This window comes from Mytilus trossulus, chromosome 9 (assembly GCF_036588685.1).
Source record: "Mytilus trossulus isolate FHL-02 chromosome 9, PNRI_Mtr1.1.1.hap1, whole genome shotgun sequence".
NCBI classification, from domain to species: Eukaryota; Metazoa; Mollusca; class Bivalvia; order Mytilida; family Mytilidae; genus Mytilus; species Mytilus trossulus.
The window spans coordinates 7123316-7147342 of NC_086381.1; the positions used below are offsets into that span (position 1 = coordinate 7123316).

Genomic DNA, 24027 nt, shown 5'->3' on the forward strand with positions numbered 1-24027 from the left:
AGGAAGTATTATTAGCTGCACAATTCCACTCTCTTTCTCTCTCTCATATATGTTGACAAACATCAGCTCACCAATATAAGATCCACAAAGCAATTGTTTTGTCTTCCCTTGTCGATATTCGATCTCCTGCTACTGCTACTGAGATATCGTAGCACCAAATCGTCTTGCACTATATCCAACGCGCTAGACCAACTGACTGGCGTCATAATTATAAAGCTGTCGTTGGCCGGGTATTGCCTTTCCTAGTCAGTTTTAGTCTAGCGGTGTAATGCAGTACATCAACATGGATTTCACCATATATACATGATTTTATTATGATCGACACATTTTGCTTCTGTTAGATATAAATATATAATGCTGATACTTAAAAAACAGGCAAAATGTTTTTGTACAGACAAAACAAAAATCGAAACTTTAGCTTTCCGCAATGATTGAAAACAAATTATGAACTAATACCTACGGGGTACAACTAGTAAAAGTAGTCCTATGTGGCATGAGATAGTGCCAGGTATCTAATATTATTATTTTCCTAAAACTGATCAAAAAGGAGTTTCTAAAAGTTATCCTAATGTCATAAAATAACATTTAACAATAATTTAAATTTGGATGTAATGCGTCTTCTGATTGGCTGACGTTATTTTGATATAAGCCCATAGACTTAATTTAGTTATGTGACCGTGACGTCATCCGCGTTTTTGCATGGTTTTCTACGGTTTAAAATTGAATTTATAATTAATTTATAAGAAATGACTGTAATATTTTTTCTGTCTATTCGAAATAACGTAAGAAATATGGTGCACACTGATAAAAAAAAACCGCTACGCGCGTCATCCAGTGTGCACTAATTTTCCTTATGTTATTTCTTCATAGACAGAAAAAATATTGTAGTCATTCCTTAAATAACTTGTTGTAAAAAAGGTCTGCAAATATATCAGCCAAGTTGGTTGATTACTTCTCTAAGGGGATTCTGAATATTTTCTTTTTAGGGTTTAAATTATGCTTTTCAGAAAACTAAGGTAGATTTATGGAACACAGGGATTTCAACTTAAAGTCAACATATACACACACAATGTGAAAAATTATCAGATTTGATCAAAATAAAATTGAGAATGGAAAGGGGAAATGTATCAAAACGAAAACAACCCGACCATAGAAAAAACAACAACAGAAGGTCACCAACAGGTCTTCAATGTAACGAGAAATTCCCAAAAGCATGCATTGGAAATTCAAATGTATATGAAAGAACTAGTAAAAGTAACCCAATCGTTGAAATAGGTAGACAGCTTTTTTTCAGTTCTGTATTGCTTCTGACTTTATTCTTTATTAATACGGGGTAGGCATTTGTATGAGAATGCATGAGCACCTCTTAAAGCACTGTGAACGAAAAGTTTTATTATTTGCTTTGTCTAACTGTCTCATTGATGTATAACTCCATTTCCGCTATTGATGTCAAATAATAAAAAAACACCTCATAATCATAAAGTACCTGATAAACCGGTTCCATATCAAATGTTTTACCTTACAATGAGCAGTCGTTAAGAAGCATTGAATACAAATTGTGATGTTATATTTTCTGACATCAAACATTTATATCATTTGTCAACAAATATTTTTTTTTTTAAAACCAACGCCACTTGATTCAAATTAGCATACGGCTTTGTTTGTCAACGCGCTAAGATTTATGTAGTATTACAGCAGTTTATATAAATGACTGTTAACACCATATTAGTCTGTATGAAATATTAGTAACATTTTTGCTGTGGATATACAATCTCAAGTATCGCAAATACATATTCCTAAATATGATTTTAAACCATGAAAAGGAGAAGCCATTACTGTTAACATGCTTGCTTTTCAGAGCTTTTAAATGCCGATTTGAATCTTCAATGTATGTACCTTTTGTTATATCACTAATGAAATCAAACGCTCGAGGGATGAGAAACACGCCAATTAAACATTTGAGCTCACTTTAGATCCGTTATCTGATGCCTAATCGGTATGCAAATTATTGTTTTAAATATATACTCGATACTAGAAAAACATATTATCGGTATTAAATTCATTTTCAACTTAGAATAGTTCTTTGTAAAGATGAACAAAGTAACGACGCAAAAGATAAAAATGTGGACAGTCATAATACATCCTATTGAAATGTTATTATATAGATTTTAAATGTCATACACAAAGTAAAATTAAGGGGAATACCTGTGTACTGATCATTGAAAAAAAACATTAATCCGAAACGAAGTTATTTATATAGAACAGGTTTTCCACCAAAATCTGGATATAAGTAGAAAGAGAGCGCTAAACAGCACCTTTTAATCAACGATGAAAATTGTTATTGGTTCTCTTTTTATAGTGTCTTTATCATCAGGTTTGTTCTTATATATTTGTTTTTCTGTTTGATATATTCATCATGTTCATGATATTATGTTATATCAGCAAATACCTGTGTCTGTTTGCAAATAATGTTTTGAAACGCTTTATAATATTTTTGTTATTCATGAGTATATATCTTCAATGTCCTTAATATACAATATTGAATCACTAGCACACTACAAATGTATGTAACAAATTTATCTTTATGACTATCTTAACGTGTAAAATGTAGACTAGTGACCTATCAAAACGAGCATTTCTTTAAGTGCTGTTAGCATTAAGAAACGTCTTCCATTGATCCTACACAAGCAGTTGCCAACAATAATAATTTGTTTGGTTTAAATGTGTTTTATGAATTCATTTAAATCTTAATCAACAATTTCTCTATCTGTTGAAACCTTTAAGAGTTTTTTCAGTACCCTTTTGATTTTATAAAGGGAAGTAACATCACTACTAACCGTGTATGAAAACAAACTCCGCCTCCCAACTAACCTAATATGAAATATACACGGTCACCACGCGAACGCTTTCAAACAATCTTATTCAAAGAGACGTAAAAGACGTAAGAAAAGTAATGTATTTCTTGACGTGTATTTTATTTCATTATATTATTAAATATTTTATCCGCCAATTTAACCATTACTCTGAAAAGTCAAGCTCGACATTCCACAGACATGACTAATTAACTTATCATTCCAAACTGTTTTGTATCATATTTATATCATTAAACGCTGGATCAATATAATAAATGTTGCATAAATTATCAAAAACAACTTGAGTATGACAATGGTAATGTCCCAACAAATAAACCCACAGAGGTTTGATTAATGACCTATCAATTTCCGTGAATTTATCAGTATGTCACTCTTTGTCATTTCCTTTTTAGCTCACCTGGCCTGAAGGGCCAAGTGAGCTTTTCTCACCACTTGGCGTCCGTCGTCCGTCGTCGTCCGTCGTCGTCCGTCGTCGTCGTCGTTAACTTTTTACATTTTGAACTTCTCCTAGAGAACCACTGAATGGAATGAAACCAAACATGGCATGAATGTTCCTTATGAGGTGTTGACCAAGTGTTATTACTTTATAGCCGATCCATCATCCAAGATGGCCGCCAGCGGGGGACTTAGTTTAACATAGGACCATATGGGAAATGCATACAAATGACTTCTTTTAGAGAACCACTGAATGGAATGAAATCAAACATGGCATAAATGTTACTTATGAGGTGCTGACCAAGTATTGTTACTTTGTAGCCGATCCATCATACAAGATGGTCGCCAGCGGGAGACTTAGTTTAACATAGGACCCTATGGGAAATGCATACAAATGATTTCTTTTAGAGAACCACTGAATGGAATGAAATCAAACATGGCATAAATGTTCCTAATGTGGTGCTGACCAAGTGTTGTTACTTTGTAGCCGATCCATTATCCAAGATGGCCGCCAGCGGGGGAGTTAGTTTAACATAGGACCCTATGGGAAATGCATACAAATGACTTCTGTTAGAGAACCACTGAATGGAATAAAATCAAACATGGCATTTAACCTTGTTTTAAATGATTTCCAAAGCATCAGTAAATACAGGTGAGCGACACAGGCTATTGAGAGCTTCTAGTACTACTTTAGTGATGGACTCGACAGTATCAGTTGTGTTAACATTACTCAGTTAATACGTTATGCTTGCGTATTTCAACACTATTCAAAATTTATCAATGTTGCTGTGTCTTTAAAGTCAATTTCAATATGTTGATAGGACTTGTTGAAGAGCTTGCTGCTGCTATAAATGTCTACGCTAAAATTAGATCTGAAGCAGTCCTCCCGTGTGAATGGGCTGATAGTTCTGTAAGGTGGTATGGAATTGGTGACCATCAGTACAGTACTGGAACAAGTATTCTTCAAGGTCTGCCTATCTCCCTGAGACAGAGGCTGCGAATTATAAACGATAATGGATTCAATTTAGGTATACGTGACATACATAAAGATGACGAGGGAAACTACAAGTGCATTAGTGATAATGGGACTATCAATTATAATCTATATCTTATAGGTGAGTATGATACATAAAATTGAGAATGGAAATGGGGAATGTGTCAAAGAGACAACAACCCGACCAAATAAAAAACAACAACAGAAGGTCACCAACAGGTCTTCAATGTAGCGAGAAATTCCCGCACCCGGAGGCGTCCTTCAGCTGGCCCCTAAACAAATATATACTAGTTCAGTGATAATGAACGCCATACTAATTCTTCATACAGTTTACTTATTTCCTATCTATAGCGTTTATACAAATGATTTATACTAACAGGACACATAAAGAGCAACAATTGTTTATTCAATCCTCAATTATTTCCAAATACTTAGTTAGATAAAAAAAAAGATAGAAAAGAAACAAAAATATTATGGTTAATTCAGAAATGTGTTGATGAAAAACAAAAGGGTGCCACATGCCACATGTAGGTAGAGAGATTGACGTTTTAGAAAAAAGTATTAATAGTAGTTCATAAAACAATTTTTTCCGCACATCTGTATAAACACCAAGATACATGGTCTAGATTTGTGGCATGTCGAATTATGCCGGAGTGATGCAATTGCGTAGGAAATATCACGTGATGTGAAGTAAGCCAATCATAATAAAGTATTATAATGAAACATACATCTAATGTAGTTATAACAAACTGAAATACACATATTTTGTGACATTAACATAATCATGTACATTTACATTTCAAGTGGAATAACTGTTACAGCTGGTACCTTATCAGCAAATAAAACATCACAAACAAGATGAGGATATTACGGACGTATATTAATGCCATATAATGTGTTTTTCAGTATCTCTTCCAATATTTCCGTTAAAAGGCAAAAAAATGCAAAACATTTCCCTTATAATGCACATTTGCTAAATAACAGAAACCTTTGCGACATAGTGCAAACTTTTCCTTTGTACAACGCAAAAATAAAATATGAACTAATGCAAATGTTTGCGTTAAAACGCTATGGTTCTCACTGTTTGAATTATTCACTGAACATATTTCATCTTAATAAAACAGATGTAAATAATGAAACATACAGTTAATGTTACTAATTTGTAAAAGCTATAATGTATTGCAGAAAAAAATGCACATATGTGACCAGCCACGACATATCCAGGCTTATGGAGGTAAAACGTCATTGTGAGAAAATCGCCGTTAACTATATGTGACTAGCCATTTCCAGGCTTAGTTGGGTACATTGTCTAAAATTTGATTTTTGTATATTTATCTAAAATATTCCGAAACAAAACTCTCTGTCACGTTATTATGACATATTTGTTGTAATAGCAATGAAACGAGTCATTTCGAATACCGGTATGAAAATGAGACTGTTCTATGACGACTTTTATTTATTGAAGCCACTAATTTATAAAACACAAAATTATTGTATTTATCGGCTTTTAGTGATGTTGAATAGCGTATTTGAATAAAATTTCAAAGACTTAAATTTACTGCAATGCTTACAATTCTTAGCTCTATTTTAGAACATGTAATTTAAACTTGTTGAAATGAAGTTAGTTTGAAATTTGTCAAAGTAAGCTTTAAGAATTCCTTTTTTTTAATTTAGATTTATTATGCATGTCTCTATACATAGTGAGCGACGCGTAACAGTTTATAAGTAGGTGTTCTTATATATTAATTTGATACGGTGCATTTATTATGGATATATTTCAGACTTCATTTATGAAAGAAACACTTTAGAGCAGAGCAGTATTTGTTTGTTTGTAGCTCTATTTTAGAACATTTAATTTAAACTTGTTGAAATGAAGTTAGTTAAAAATTTATCAAAGTAAGCTTTAAGAATTCCTTTTTTTTAATTTAGATTTATTATGCATGTCTCTATACATAGTAAGCGACGCGTAACAGTTTATAAGTAGGTGTTCTCTTATATGCATTTGATACGGTGCATTTATTATGGATATATTTCAGACTTCATTTATGAAAGGAAATCTATAAAGCAGAAATTTGTTATTTTTGTATCAATTTAAAATGTAGATTCAAATATTTTTCACTTCACACGATAAAGTAAAACTTCTTCAAAACTTATATATGATGTATAGTTCGGCGTCCCCAAAAAAGAAGCCAACGAAAGTGTTTATCTTTTCTTCACACACACGTATTTCATTGAATCTCGATATTTATCATGTTTATAATTTTTCTAACAATAACGTTCTACCTCCATAAGCCTGCAAATGTCATGGCGGGTCACAATTATCCTTGAACAAAAGTTGAGATTGGAAGAATGCTTGTTGAACTGAAACAAACCAAAATTATACTAAACTTTTTTTGTCATTAGAATAAATTAAAAGACCCTAAACAAATTTTCTTCGATTTCCTTCGATATTTATCTGCAAAAACTATATGCTATGCAATATCAAACAGCAAATAGTAATCTGTTTAGGAAGACCTTGTTTTATTTTGAAGGAAAGTGTTGAAAATAAAGGCAGATAATAGCGTTATAATTGCGCGATTAGATTTATTTTTTGTTACATTTTGAATCTTCATTCAACAATAACATACTGTAGAAATAGTATTTGAATATTAATATTAATCATAAAAAATCTTTTTTTTTAATACAGTTGCGCCATCCAGTATTTTATTTCCAAGCTCATCCGATGAAAATGTAATTACAGCTGACGCAAACAAAATGTTCAATGTCACATGCAAAGCGGATGGTGGATTTCCTCCTCCAGAACTATCGCTAATGTTGAATGAAACTTTGTTATCAAACTCAAAAACAAGAACGCTTGTATACGCTATAAACCTAACAAGAACAGATGACTTCACAAATGTGACCTGCACTGCTAACCATTCAGAATTAAATCACCCGTTAGAGATTCATGCCATGTTCTATCTTAATCGTAAGTAAAGAATATTTACCAATTATCCTTACCACTGGTTACCTTTTTCTGTCGTACGTTTATCAACAGAAGATAGAATAAGATAAAATGAATAAGCGATTATATATAAGTAAGATAAACGAAAGAATAGATAATATAAAAAAAAAAGAGCGAAAAAAAACCTCAGCTCCATTCTTTAATTATTCCCTGTTGATATAACATGTAATATAAGTGCTTATAAAATCAGTTATATATTGTAAATCTGTGGGAAATTTTCGAATAACTTTGATTTAGAATAATTATCAATTGAATGTATATTTCTAATATAATTGTATGATTTATGATTTCAAACGCTTGAAAATAAAAAGAAATCTCAAACGCCTCAAAATAAAAATAAATAAATGAATGAATTGGTGATGTTTTGCATATCAACTTATATATTTTCGTTATTTTTAGTTCCACCAACTCAACTTACAATGATGGAGTTGCCAACTTTGTTTGAAGCGAAACCTGTGAATATTTCGTGCATATCTCTAGGCAGCAGACCGCAAGCATCATCTGAATGGTCAATAGATGGAAATGTAATATCTAATAGTTCAGAAGATCAAAGTGAGATTAATAAACCGACGGAGACATACATAATTACCTCTATATTAAGCGTTGAATTCAATAGGTTGCAAAATAGAAAGGAACTGTCATGTCGAAGTTTTAATTTAGCAGATACAAAGGGAATCAGTCAATCTCGAATGCTTGAAATTTATTGTAAGTTTTACCAATAATCCTAGAGAATACAGAAAAGCTATTCTCGACGAACACGATTTCCTTAAACACAAATGACACAATTAATAAAGGCGTATAATTCGGGCCTGGCAAGAAAACATATCATAGAGATTAGTACACATGATACCACATCTAACACAAAATAGTTCCTACGCATGAGAGTAATTGGTAAACTGACTTACTGGCTATTATTGTGGAACATTTTCGATTTTGATGTTGAATATTAAAAACAATTGCATCAAATTTAAAAAGAGGGTACAATTAGCTCTTAGTCAAACAATGATTTGATTTTTCAGGTGTTATTGGTTTTTCGTGGAAACCTTTTACAGTCTAGGCAATCGGTATATACTCATATAAGAATTTCAAAATTTCACTCTTACGTAAACATGCAATTTTAAGCCAGTTAAGCAAGTTACCCACCTTTAAGATATATAAATTGCTTTCAATAATATATGCTGTACCACTGAAGTATGGTTAACAACGGAAAAGGGTGGAGGTTTTCGCAAGTATAGCTCAAGTTTAGACTAACACGTTTTTCTTATTAAATGAACAGTCTCTCGTTGAAACATTACTATTGGTCAGCAAATTACTTTCCAAATCAAACATAATTTTTAGAACAATGGAACTGAAAATAAAAAAAGGAATATTCGCGATCGGAAATAATCATGTGCATTTTTTTTTATGAATAACCCATGTTTCTACTAGTCAAAGGTGTAGGTCCGGTAAGGGCCGATTTTGGCCTCAAATTTCAGGTTCATCTGACGAAAGATTTTGACAACTTTTTAACACTTTAGTGTCTATTTTATTTGAATCAATTAGTTTATGTGAAATATTTTAACTTATATAGTCATAAAAAACGTACAGATTCAAGCTGAAATATGAAAAATCTACCAAATATGCCGAAAAATGTCACTTTTCGGATGTTTTTTGTCAAAAATGAAAGTGGCCGCATCCGTGTTCATCCTCAACCTTTGCATATGTTTTGTATTATCATAAAATACAGCTTACTTTTCAATATTAAGGATGAACACGAATGCGGCCACTTTCGTTTTACACGAAAACAGTCTAAAATTTAACTATAATGCTAGAATTATGAAAATTTAGGTAATGTAGCATGACTTAGTGGTGCTAGTACCCAATATATTTGCATTATATCGTCAAAAACAGCCCATATTTATGTAGCAGGAGCATATTACTGTCCAATAAATGACTAAACGTTTAAATTTAAACAATTTTGTAAAACTGTTATATTTAGGGGCCAAAAAATGGTCTTACCGAACCTACTCCTTTGAGCTTTAAATTGGTAAAATAATTTATTTAATTTCATTATCCATTTCGAGCAATAATAATTATTATTTTATTGCTCGAAATGGAAAATGAAATTAAATAAAGTAATGATGAAGTCAATATAGCAAGATTGGTTCTGTTAAAGATGTGATATAGCTAATTCGGGCCTGGTCACAGATCACATACGAGAAAGTAGTACACATGTAACACAAAATAGTTTACCATTCCTGTTTCCCTCCCAATGATTGTACGCATAAGTGTAACTTTCAAAACATATAGAATATTGAGGTAGTGTTTGGTGTCCAATGTAGGCTTAATGACAGATGACTATTGTGAAATATTTTTGACTTATGATTAACAATTTAAAAAAAAACCTGCATCAAATCTTAAAAGAGATTTGAATTACCTGGTTTGGTATAACCAAAATTCCGGGAAACAGTCCTTTCTTGTGTGCAATCAAAGTAGTGTTGAATTTGTCAGAACAAGATACAATAAAATGTTGCTATGACATGCAATGATTGTAATTTTGTTTACATAAAAAAAAACTGTGCCTGCTTCAAATTAAAAAAACTTTTACATAGATATAAATCAATAGGACCATGAATAAATGCAAGTATGTTTTCAAACGGCAGAATCACAAACTTATACACATCAAACGGATGAGAATTATACGTGATATGATACAAGCATTATTTAATGGAGGAAAACAATAATGTTTGATATAACCCAATGTTGTAGCTAGCAGTTAAAGTGTCATAAATGATAATTTTATTGATATCAAACCCGACATAAGGTATTTTTTAGAGATTGATTTATATAAAACATGGTACATGTGTATTTTATGGTTACATTTATAAATTAACTGTTTACAAATATAGAATTTTTTTAAATACTCAGGCTTTTCTACCTCAGGCATATATTACCTTATCTGTATTTGGCAAATCTTTAGGAATTTTGACCCTTAATGCTCTTCAATTTCGTACTTTGTTTGGCCTTTTTTACTTTTTTTGGATTTGAGCGTCACTGATGAGTCTTTTGTAGACGAAACGCGCGTCTGGCGTATGTACAAAATTTAGTCCTGGTATCTATGATGAGTTAATTTATTATGGTTACATCTGAAAGATCCAACTACCTGTCAATATTTTGACTTTGGCATTGCTCAAATCATGTCTATTGTGTTATGTAATGTGATTAACTTGATTTTATTGCTAATTCCTTTTGGCTTTTAACTAGCTTTCAGGAACTGCAAGTACTCTCGATCGTATTTTGTATTCAATTAACCGGTTGACACAATATGTAGTGCATACTGTATTTAGTAACTAGAATGACGATATTTTCACTTCTGCACTCGTAGTCTAAACAATAAATGTATCTTTTTTTTATAACTAAAAAAGTTTATTTGCTGCATGTCCATAGTAACAAACGTAGTCCCTCTTCTTGCCAACTAAATCCTCCATGTTATGAGGCTGATATCACACAGGAACTTCGTAGGAAGAAAAAAAAGAAGAAAGCAGTACCCTTTTAACTTTACTTTTCCGCTATATATATATGAGTAAATGAGGTTATCCTACTAAATAATTCTTAATTTGGTGACTATGTTGAACACATCTCTCCCATCGAACTAGAGATGAAAAATACACCTGAGATTTTGGATGGGGTTCGTGTTGCTTAGTACATAGTTTTCTATGTTTTGTCTTGTGTACTATTTTTTTTCTGTTTGTCTTTGTTTTAGCTATGACATTGTGTGTTATTGTGTATCTATGCGATTGATTGTCCCAATTGGTATCTTTCGCCCCTCTCTCATATTACTGATACAATTAAGTCTGCCTGCTATTTCTACTTCGATGTTGAAATTGACCATGAGGGTCATAACTATACGATAAAAGAGAGGATTAAAGCGTCTCAATTATGAACTTTCTATTTCTTTGTAGCAAACATTTCAGCGGCGCCAGCAAACCAAATTGTAAAGCTGAAATCATACCTTCGTAAATTTTACGCACACCATCACGAGTTGGTTGACCTTTAAGGAATATCCGTGTCACAGATGATATCGGCTGTGTCTTTTATGACAAAACTACAATCCCGTTACCTTTTCGCGAATATAAACTACCAAATTATACTTTTTGCCAGGTTTGTTCTAAAATGAACAATATGATGAATGCCACGGTTGGAGCTGGATCTGTTTACTCTTCCGTGGCAAATGAGATCCCTCCACGTTTTTGGTGGGGCTGGTGTTGCAAAAGCTTTTTCTATGTTATGGCTTGTTGACTATTGTATGTCCGTTTGTCATTTACCCTTTTATCCATGGTGTTGTCGATGTGTTTTTTTATTAATGAGTTTGATATACTTATTGTACTCTTTGATCCTCTTTTACTTCTCTACTCCTAATAAAAAAAATGTTGTTCCAGGTAAAAGTTGTCTAACTGAACTCTTGCTACATATTAACAATTTATTACTATTCATATACCTATATTGAGTTATTTTCCTTCAGAATTGGGGCGATACCATGTTTCAATGAAATATGCTTCAGGGCGAAACGTAATAATCTATGTGAGGTCATTATTTTCCCTCATAGAAGTTCAATCTTTGATAGGTTTTAAATAAAATTATCATTTATCATACAATTGGGTGTTCTACTATACAGATACAGCCCTACATATATCGCTATGCTGTATATGTATACTATACAAATATCGCTTAAAAGCTCCGCCCACTTCCAGCTATGAGTATTCCGGAGTATTGTATGACACCTGCCTGAACTCAGAATGTGTATTGCAGTCGCATTCCAATGACGTATTAATTGCGAATTAACGATTACTTTTATACGTTCTGTTTGTTTTCAAACATTTCTTTAGGGTGTAGAAGACAACTATCGATTTAAAACATGAATATGTATGATTCTGTAACAAAAACAACCATTTCAATTTCAGCATGCATAGTAAATGTCGAGTCTGAGGCGTAGGACAACTCGTACACTCCTGTTTCAATATGGACAATGTTTTATTATTTATTTTTACTGTTGAAATTGGTTGTTATGTTAAAATTGATGGTTATTCACCTTGAGCGATGTATTATTGTTGACCATTTAAGATTCTTTTTTTTTTGCGAACTCGTTTAGCTGAATGAGTGATTACTGTGTATGATTACTACACGGGCTTCAAGGGATTTCAAATCGAAAATAAATGCAAAACATGTGTTTATGTGTCTTTCAAAACAAAAATTATATACAGAATTAATTGCAGGATAAAGACAATATATGTTTAGTGTCTTTAAATATCAGATGTATTTGTACCCGGAACGAAACATGTGTAATTGCTCGCTAAAGGTCGCATACACCTTGTTTACTAGCCTCGTACAAGTACAACTGATATTTAGAGACACTAAACAGTTATTGTCTATATATGTGAAATGAAATTGATATAAAATTTGTCATTATAGGCAATAGTAATATAATGCTGTTCAATAGACACAAATCGATTAGCGAACATTGGCAACAAATTCACAATAACGGAAAATAAAAATGCACGAATATGAAAGAAAAATTAATATATATGGTAATTAAGTCGAACGAATATAAATATCTGCATTATCTAAATCTTAAATGATTATAGTCGGGCTTGGCACTAAGAAAAGCAACTAAATAGGCTCTTGCAGAACAAATTGAAAACAACACGTTAACAATCTCATTCGTCCGAAGTGATCTTTTACATTTATCCTCCTCAGGGATGCCCAAAGCATTTTTTAAAGCAAAGTATGTATACGAACCAAAATACCTCGAGGAGTTTAACTTATTTGAACAACAAACAATTTTTATGAGATCTAAAACCTCCCCCTAAACCTCTGGCTGGCCAATGTAAAAAAATAAACGCATAATAATACCGTGACTGTAACAGCATTAAACAAAACTTTTTTTTACAGATCACCCGTCAATTCAAATAACATACATGAACACAACAGAAGATGAAGAGATACGAAAATTTACCTGCAAACCAAATGGAAATCCCGCTGTGTATGAATATGATGAATGGGAACATTTCTCTATGCACAATCAATTCATTCGACGGTTAAAAGGCAGAAAAACAGACACAGGAGCAAGCGAAGTTATCCTACCGGTAACCAATTCGTTCGAACGGTATCAGGACAGTGGGATCTATATATGTCGAGCACAAAATGATATCGCAGACAGATATGGTAATAAACTGCAAAATGGATTTGCTTCTTTTATCAGTGAAGGCAAGTTTTCTTTGTTGATAATTTTTTTTAACATACCATTGAAACGTTTCTAAGCAGATAACACTTCTATATAAAAAAGAGGTGCTTTTAGATTTAAAAACTCAAATTCACATCTGCTCATAAGTACATACTCTAAATCAAAAGGGGGAAGAATGTTTTTGAAACATGTTTCAATTTAGAGTCATGTTCTGACAAAAATCTTTTACCCACATAATACGAAAGGCTAACAGTTGTACTTCAAAATCTGGTGCTTTCAGTCCCCCCTCTCTAGGAGACTTTTGAATAACTTCCGATTTACCTTTCGGAGTATTACTTTTCCATACAAAGTTATTAATGTCCCTTTGTATTTTAAGTACATAAGATCTTGGTACATGTGTAGAAATGACATAAACAAGCTTCGATATTGCAAGTGATTTAGGAATTACGATTTTACCAATCAAGGAAAGGTTTCTGATCCTCCACATTTTAATAATTGATTTCATTTTTTCTATGCATGAATCTAAATTCGAACATTTTTTTTTTTTTTATTATTATACTTTGTATTTTTATTTTATATTTGCTTTATTTAAGGACGTGTGTATCAATACCGTTTGGTTTTATGGATATTCCTTTGACTCTTAATCGTACCATTGCTGCAAGAATATAACATTGAAAGATGTGTTTTATTGTATATGTTTTCCTTCGCAGGCAATCCAGCAGCCGCATCTGAAAATGTACATTCAAACAAAGGTAGACTAGGAGATGACACAATTTTGATTGTTAAATTCGTTAGTAAACCGGCACCAACACATATTTTTTGGTTTAAGATCGATGATGTAGGGGATATATTGATAAATAGTTCGAAGAAATACACAAAAGTAATTACACCTGCAATTATAGAGGACTCATTCCATGGACAGTTAATTCATGTTGATGGATACATTATCTCTTTGTTTATAAGAAACCTCGAAGTGATTGATTTCTCCAAATATAACTGTGAAGTGCATAATAGATACGGCAACATATCTGTAACTGTAGAGCTTGTTCAGACAACAGGTAAATATTTGAATTCAACAGAAAAGTCTAGATAGCAAAATTTGAATGATATAAAGTTCAATAATGATGTGGTGGCTTTTTCTTGGACTTTTTTGCTTATTTACTGTAAAAGCTTCAACTTAGTTTCACATTCCTTATACGAATGCACACTCACATATGACGGTTGTTTCTCCTATAACTTGAAAATCATACTGTTAAAGAAAGCATACTTACACCATCTATACATGTTATATCATAAGAAGTAAATTTTATCTGCGAAACTAGTGATGACTCGTGTACAATTTCATTAAAATAAAATTTGAAAGTGCCTTTTTGGGGTTTTCATATTGTGTATGAAATTAATCGATCAAGCCGAAAAAGTCTTGATTTATAACCTCTATCTGAATTTGTAGAACTTGAGAACATGCGTGATGGTGAATGGAAGACTGCTGGAATTGTTTTGATAACAATTGTAGGGCTTGTGATAGTAGTAACTGCTGCATTATGCATCTACAATAAGAGAAGTAAGTTTCACTGTAAATATTAATTTAAAAAAAATAGCAACATAAATAAAAAAAGTTATTTGTTCAATGTAAATTTTAAATCAAGACCAATTCGTTTTGGTATATATTACACTCAATAATTAATATAAATCTGTATTAAAACAAGTGTTTTCTTCTGATATAAATCGTAAGATCAATGTTTAAAAAGCAGATCGTGTTATTTATAAAATTAACATGTAGAGTAAGTTTTACTAATGCTGAATTAAGCCTTATGTGTATTTCAAGACAAATATGTGGTAAAAATATTCCCTTTTAAGGTTTTCCATATTTGAGCGATCTAAACACATATTTGAGTCAGCAAGGTTAAAATAGTTTTTGTTTTAAATATCATAACATATGATAAAGATTATATGGTAAAACTGTATAATTGCATATGTGCACACATATTTCTGATTTGAAACACTACCCACAAGCAATTACAATATAAATATTGACATGAAAGCGGTTGTTTTTACAAAAAATCAGGAGATTATTTTTAGATGATCCCGTTGGGTGCTCACCATATGCAGGTCTATAACATATTAGAAGAAAAAAAAAGATGTTTGTATTTTTGTCAGTATAATGGAATTGATATCCATTTTCCATAGAAAAAGTATTGTGTATTGCTAGTGCAAATAATTATAATGTCGGTACGTACCATAAAAAAAGAAATTTGAAGACCGTCTTGCTCATATCAATTAGTTGGACTACTAATTGTAAAATGCTTGCATCTTGGTTCCTTTAATGTGTTGTGATGTGATGTGTTCTTGTTACATTTGTAGCTGACGATAATTTACAATTACATTTATTTGTGCTTAGTGATCTTGTGTTTTTCCCCTGTATTTAAATGACATTATCATATAAGTTGGATATTTGACTAGCCATTAAACCTGGTTCAACCTACCATTTTCTTTCTTAAATGTCCTGTACTAAGTCAGGAATATAGCAGTTGTTATTCTATAGTCCGTTTTACGTATGTTGGCGGTGTTGGTTTTTTTTAGTTTTTGTTTGCTATTAAGTGTCTATTGTTTCGTTGCTATCCACTTAATATGAAATGATTCCTTCGTATAAGGTTTGGTACCCATATTTGTTTTCTTCAATCGCTTTATGACGACTTTGAAATATCGGAATACCAACAGTTAGGATTTAATGATTTAAAATAAAGGGGTTACGGGTAGTTTGTCTGTCTTTATTCTCAGTTTGGTCCTAATTATATTTAAGTCTATTATTTGAAATTGAATAAAAAAATACTGGCAAAAATTATAGTTTAAATGTATTGAATTTCATAAATTTGTTCTGTTTATTTTCAGAATAACAATTGATTTCCCACTCAAATAGACCAATGAGAAAAAAGGACAAACAAACGAATTTGAAGTTGTTAAACAATAAATTATAGTGTTATTTTTTTTGTATAGAACTTTGCTACTTTTTAGAAGTCATCCATCCCATCAACGTACTTTTTTGTTATTTTGCTGTAAATGAAAGCATTTGTTATAGCTCTTATCTACTATGTTAATGAATATAACATTAAATTTTCGAAAGCGATTTTTGTCATTTTCTTCAGAAAATATAATGTTTGATGTTTCACAAAAATGATATCTACTGGAAATAAGAATGGCGTTGATTATCACTGAGCTAGTATATATTTGTTAAGGGGCCAGTCGAAGGACGCCTCCGGGTGCGTGAATTTCTCGCTACAATGAAGACCTCTTGGTGACCTTCTGCTGTTGTTGTTTTTTTTTTTTGGTCGGGTTGTTGTCTCTTTGACACATTACCCATTTCCATTCTCAATTTTTATGGAGTATTTATGAAAGTAGAAATGCGCGTGTAAAGACTGAACATAAGATCCCAACAAACATAAAAAAAAAAGATCTACTCAATGAGTTCACTATTATTCAACGTTCTTCAACTCATAATCAAACGAAACTTAGATGGTTCGTCAGTTTACTTTGCGGAAAAGACTATTATATACGAAGATGTGGTAGTATGCTAATAATAAGTCTCTCCGTCAGAGTCACAATTTGTAAAAAGTAAACAAATATTGGTCATATTACGGATTTCAAGACGGAGCCTTTGCTCAAACTTACCAGCAATCCACAACTGCCCCGAAAATGACTAGGGTAATATCATATTTATAATATGATAATAAATAGAATACATGCAATACCACTTCATACTTTGTTCAATGGCAATTAGTGCATGCATCTGCATTACGAAACAACATCGTTTAATGTTTAACATGTATAAGCATATTAAGTTAGGTGGAAGGTTGGGATCCTACTAACATCTTTAATCCCGCAGCATTATGTATTTATGGGCCTGCCCCTAGTCAAAAGCCTGTTATTCAGTGGTCGTTTGTTCATGTGTTACATATTTGTTTTTCGTTAATTCTTTTTATATATAAATAAGCAGTAAGTTTTCTCGTTTGAATTGTTTAACATTGTTATTTGGAGCCTTTTATGGCTGCTTATGCGGTATGGACTTCAGTACAGTAACATAACGACTCATTCGTGTAAGAATAAAGTACATCTTAAGAAATTAACATACGCGCGTATAACAGTGTAGGTTTTTTTTATTTAACCATTTTGTTCCGATTTTTCCAGTTTGAACTCTTGTGAAATGAAAAATCTATATATTTAGGTATTATATGTGCGATGTTTTTCTAAAAAATAATCGTGTCTATGTTTAAAAGTTGTCGAAATGAAAAATTATTTAGGAATGCATATGAACAAAAAATATGAATTAACATATGAGTTGATTCATTATAACGGTAGGACAATTGAATGAGTAAACTACGTTACGTTTCGGTGTTATGTCGTTGTTCTTCTCTTATATTTAATGCGTTTCTCTCGGTTTTAGTTTGTTACCCCGATTTTGTTTTTTGTCCATGGATTTATGAGTTTTGAACACCGGTATACTACTGTTGCCTTTATTTATAAGAACACGGCCGACACTCGGCTAACCGAGAGACTGGTCAGTTAATCTATATTGAGTATGCGGCTGTATTGGCGATGAGTCTGTTAATCGGGTTGATAATACGTCTGTTAAGAGTAAAACTCACAATTTAATGTTAAACTATACAACAGAAACAGATTTTTGGCATATTATGAGAACCACATAAAAAAAGTGTCTGACAAAATGATGTCTATCATAGAACATTTTTCACCTGTTAAAACATTTCTTACTATGTGCAGTGTTCAGTATAACTAAAAGGCGTCATGCAAGTATGCAGTATTTATGCTTAAAAGCATAAGAATGTTTTAAATAAAAGGCGAAACAAACAATTTTAGATTGCATTTCGAGAACACAAAATGACACTTTGATTCTAAAAAATAGATTGACAATAGTAAATATTTCATAATTGTGAATGTAACGTGAATAGTACCATGTTTTAGTGAAAATTATGGGACTAAAGTCTGTTAATGAGTTGGAGAATTGAAATTGTGTCAGTTAAGTTATTTGGCCACAACAATAGTGTTGCTACTTTTATATTTTCCCATTGAAAAAGTTAAGAATTAGATGTTCTTAAGTAAAAAAAAATGACAATACTGTGCAACAGTATCCTGTTAGTAAGAGCATTGGTTTTTTTTACTTTCTTTGCATTTAATTGAAGGGTGTGTCACTTCAATATAGTGTGATATATTGGCCGCTGGAATAGGTATGAATCTATTATAACCCTTTCAATCTGACTTAATTGTTGTGTCTGTTTAAAGTAGCACTTTCTCGAATCCGACTGAACGTGTCTTTCTTATACAACACATGGAACATATATAACGTGTTGTCTTTCTCATATGCACATGATACTTGTCACTGGACGTTAAACCCTTATTTGTCAGCATCACCCAATTGTTTTGTTCTTCTTCTATTACTTAATCATATGTTGTTTACAAATCATTCTAAAGAAGTAGATGGAAAGGAGCAAATGCAGCTACATTTGGTTATCTTAAATTTTAATTCATTTTTTCCGATTAGTTCCTTTCTGCATAAGTGCAGAGGAGAACTGCAGTTGTCCGCATGTAAACGTCTAGCATTTGTCACCAATATGAGGGCTTCGCAATCCATTGTGTTTCAACACCCAGGGGTGTTTCAAGTCTGTATTCTTAAACAATTATTATTTTTCTAGCAATGTATCACTCTCTACTGTCCTTATCCATTATTCTATATTCTGCGTCTCCATCCAGATTCTCGTATATACCATGAAGGTCCGGATTGTGTGAATATTTCTGTATTCTTTAAATGTTTATGTTACTTTTCTCTTTTACCAATGTTATTTCAACTGATCGGGCGGAGCTAGGTTTTAATTTGCATAAGGACAGTCTATTTGAAGATGTGTGTGATAAGGATGATTGCCGTTATAATTATTACTGATTTCTAATCACCTATCAGTGTCATCAAAGGAATTTACAAAAGAATTACTGGACACTTCATTGATGAGTTTATCCTAATACACCTATCTATAGATGGACTGGTTTATTATGAGCGAACCGGTTAAAATCCGCCCAGTCAAGTGAAATAAATCGAGTAATACATTCTTTTATTTTTATTGATCGTACATCATAGCTAGAAAAATAATAATTACACCACTGGATTCAGTACATTGAATTGTTTTGTTAGACAAAAATATTTTTTATGATAAACATATATTCAAAAAGTAATGATTTTCTCGATAATACCTGATTAACATTAACCAACCCTATTAACAGACCCACCGCCGATATAGCCGCATACTTAATATAGATTAACCGAACTATCTCTCAGTTAGCCGAGTGTCGGCCGGGAAGAATATATCAACCTGATCATGCGCAAATTTATTTATATACATATAACGCTTTGAATTTTAGAAAAATCGATCGCAATCTTCATAAAAAATCGTTCTTTTCCAAACAATATCGTGCTTACAGGGTCTTATATTTACATAATTGTTTTAGTAAATATCGTCAAAATGAAAAGGATCAACAATCTTCACCGAAATTAAAATGCATGATATCGAAAGCAAAATTCTGTCTAGTCGATCAGATGTAATTTGACAGACTTTATAGAATTCTTCAAAACATATGCATGATATGCATGCAAGCTGAATTTGAGATATTCAACACACTCATAACAAATTTTGAAGAATCGTATTTTTTTTAAGTTTGAATAACGTTACTTTTAACATAAGTGTAATGTTAACACTGTCAACATTCATCACATTTTTGAATTCTATTCATTGTGGCTTCTGCACATCACTGAGTGTCTGTTTGTAAACATTTTTTGTTCCTATTTTTGTTATGAGGTTTATTATTGTTTGTCGTTTTGCCGTTTGTGTTGAGGTTTATTGTGCCTTTTTCAAGTTATTCCCTTGTGTCATTATCTCAGTCCAATCGTATTTTGTTTTTCCTCTTGGTGTCATCTCCGCGTTCATATACATGTTATACAACTTAGACCAATGATGTGGATATATTCATCTTAAAAAAAAAGGACACGCATAGTATACCTACTTTTCTGATAAACAGAATGAGCAATAATAACAAAAGAAAATAAAAATACGGATATTAAGATAAAAGATGTGGCGTGATTGCAAACGAGACAACTTTTCACAAAAAACAAAATAACACAGAAATTTACAACTGTTTGTAAACTAATAGGTTTCAACAATATACAAAGCTCATTTCGAATAGTCAACTATAAACGACGAAGAAATGGCTATGTCAAACGAGAAAAGACAGGTCTAGATTGTGTTCAAGATAATAACCCAAAACAAATATATTGAATCATCAACAAACGACAATCACTGAATTACAGGCTTTTGACTTTTAGACAGGTACATGTCTAACGTGGCCCTGTACTTGCCTAGATGCCTTGTCGAAATCGCAAATCCTCTCTTTGTCATACTTGACCATATATTGTGAAATAAAAATAAAAACATATCTTGACTATATTGCGTTAAAGTAAGCGTAGTTAAAATGCATGAAAAATGATTATGTGTTTATAGACTTTGTGAGCTACAAACATTATAAAGTACATCAACTTAAAAAAATCAGTTGGCTTGAAATTACTACAACGGATCGTATTGCTTTATTCTTGTAACGTCATACAAAATTTTAACATTAGTAAAACATTTCTAGTCAAGTTTTTTTTTATTATCCACAAAGTTAAAGAGAATCGTAAACAAAGTATCTAAATATTGTCCCAACTATGTGTGATAATGTAAACTGTGGTATTTCCATTTACTTATTTTAGAAACAATCATTTTATATCTTGTATTATTGTAATATAATTGTGATATCACTTTATTGTAGCAATTATCCCTTATAAACTGGTCTATTCCGTAGATGCTTATGATAACGTCGTTCAAAAAGTAGCCTTTCCCATATTATTCACCTTTCTTTTTATTTATTCTTTTAAGCCAAGCTATAAACCTTGATTTCTTTTTAATCATCAGAGATACAAGACAAAAGGTGACACAAGATGTTGATACAATTTTACAAGCTTATTTTCTGTGCTTTTATTTATCTTATATTCCTCAACAACATTCAGTATCCATTGGTTAGATGTAATTGTTTTCTCGAAACGTTTCTTAAATTTTTGTTTATCTTAGAAATAGAACTGACGTCGTGTGTCGTGCTGTTCGCTTCCTGCCGAAGAATTTCTGGACTCTAAACTTCCAAACACGTTTCTTCTGTGTGAACGAAAATTATTATTGTCAAGGGGTCCTAGCTGAATCCACCACATCATACTTTTTTTCTTCTTTTTGTTTAGGGTCTTAAATGGAAGTCAACTTCCGTTTAGTTGGTAATGCACTGCCAATGATAACCCTGCTTTTTGTTTTATGTTTCATAATATTTTGAGAGTATGTCCTAGTTTTTACCTTTTGTATATTATCACAAAACAAACTATCGAAAAAATCGAAATTAAGATTTTACTCATATGCTGTACCTGTAAGCAGAGAAAAAAAAAACATAAATAGTGTAACGTTTATGTCATTTAACTATACAATTAATATAAATATTAATTAAATGGTCATTTTAATAAAGGAGTAGGTCCGGTAAGGGCCTATTTTGGCCTAAAATTTCGTTAGGTTCATCTAACTTACGTGTTTGGACACTTTTTAAACACTGGAGTGTCTATTTCAATTGAATCGATCAGTTTATGTGAAACTAATTCAAGCTTAAAAAAATATCAAAAATGCCAAAACTGTCACTTTTCAGATGTTTTTTTTGTTAAAAATGAAAGTGGCCACATCCGTGTTCATTCTCCACCTTTATATATTTTTAGTATTATCATCAAATACAACTTACATTTCAATATTAGGAATGAACACGAATGCAGCCACTTTCATTTTAGATGGAAACCGTCTTAAAATTAACCAAAATGCTAAAATTTTGAAGATTTCAGTAATTTAGCATGACTTTATGATGCCAGAACGCGATATGTGTGCATTGTATTGTCAAAAACAGCTCATATTTATGTGGCAGAAGCATTTTACTTTCCTAAATATAGCTTTATTTTGGGGCCAAAAAGGGGTCTCACTGAACCTACTCCATTGGAACTTGGACAACGTCTCAAGTTATAACTTTATGTTTCGTAAATACTGGAACAACGTGTTCCATTAAAGTTCTGTTTCATAAATCTTGACAAAGTCTCACAGAAAAAAATGTCACATACATAAACCTTGCCGCTCAGAAATAAATTTTCACTAGTAGCTAGGCCGTATTTTTATGACAATATTAGTACGTCATAATTCAGATATTTTACTTATTATGCCACGTCGAATAGAATGCTAAAATTATATCTTCGTAGAACCAAAAAGCGTAATAAGTAAAACGAAAACGTATTTCATATGGCAAAATTTGGGTTATTTGCTAATTATAACTTTGTATAGACAAACTATAATAGGCATTGTCCCTTGAGGCTGATGGATTTTAATAACTGACTCTTGAATATAGAAGGATCAATTGGTTCTTTTCTAAGCTTAACACTAGGCACCATGCCTACCACCATAGATTTTTGAACCTCTTGGAAGTACCGCATTAGAATGTGCGAATAGAATGCTAAAGTTATATCTTCGTAGAACCAAAAAGTGTAATATGGCAAAATTTTTGGTAATTTGCTAATTTGCATAGCGGCCATCTTTTCTTATCATGACTACAGCCATTGCAATAGGATTATAGAAGCTCCTTAAATAAAAATGCCAATATGACAATACCTATGTCGAATGAACCATTTGTTCGCATATAGGTGAACTGTGCATGTTTTTAGAATGATGTTCGTGTAAAAATGAACGTTGTCGAATCTGAAATCTTTCAGCCTTTTTTAGTTTAAAACTCAGAAGCGAAACCATAGTATAATTGCTATTTATCTTAGATGCTCATAAAAATAACAAGATTGTTATTGGCAGGAAATGGCCACAGCATTTATTAACAGATATGCTATATGTACTAATATATGTAATGCAATTTGTGATATGATATATGTACTATTATATAAAATGCAATGTGTGATACATGTAGATCTATGAACTAAAATTAACTGATGAAAATGCATATGTGTCTTTGAAAATGTTATATGATGATCGCCGAATATGTTTGAGGTCGCAGACCATATATGAAAAGGGGAAGTTCAAGATAAGCTATTAACCCTGGAAATCAGAGGCTAATGCTATCATACGATTACAATAAGTCTGTAAACTGCAAATATGTTATCTAAGCGCAGCGAAATCTGCCAAATTGGCGGTGCTGCGACAATTTTAGCCTACAGTTAAAATTTTCACAGAACCGTCAACCGCCAATAAAATTGGGGGGAGCTGCGCATAGCTGTGCCATTTCATGCAAAATTTGATTAAAATAATTTTCTGATAATGAATATGCCATTATATGGTATAAATTGTAAATTAACAAGCAAATATTTGGATTATTCATAAAACAGCCCAATAACGCCGTT

At 31.9% G+C, this 24027-nt stretch overlaps 1 protein-coding gene across 1 annotated transcript; it reads left to right on the forward strand.

The window, feature by feature from the left end:
• The first annotated feature begins 2276 nt into the window (after positions 1-2276).
• Positions 2277-16420, forward strand: LOC134683681 (kin of IRRE-like protein 2). The gene is made up of 8 exons (XM_063542992.1): positions 2277-2374; positions 4130-4423; positions 6989-7270; positions 7706-8011; positions 13235-13549; positions 14237-14584; positions 14977-15087; positions 16416-16420. Exons 1-8 carry the CDS (start codon positions 2329-2331, stop codon positions 16418-16420), a joined length of 1707 nt encoding a protein of 568 aa, XP_063399062.1. The 5' UTR covers positions 2277-2328.
• The last annotated feature ends 7607 nt before the right edge of the window (positions 16421-24027 follow it).

Excerpts from the sequence above, each read along its gene's own strand:
- LOC134683681 (XM_063542992.1), top strand. The coding sequence starts at position 2,329 with ATGAAAATTGTTATTGGTTCTCTTTTTATAGTGTCTTTATCATCAG. Across the intron at positions 4,424-6,988 it reads TTATAATCTATATCTTATAG|TTGCGCCATCCAGTATTTTA; the intron begins GTGAGTATGATA and ends TTTTTAATACAG. Across the intron at positions 7,271-7,705 it reads TGCCATGTTCTATCTTAATC|TTCCACCAACTCAACTTACA; the intron begins GTAAGTAAAGAA and ends CGTTATTTTTAG.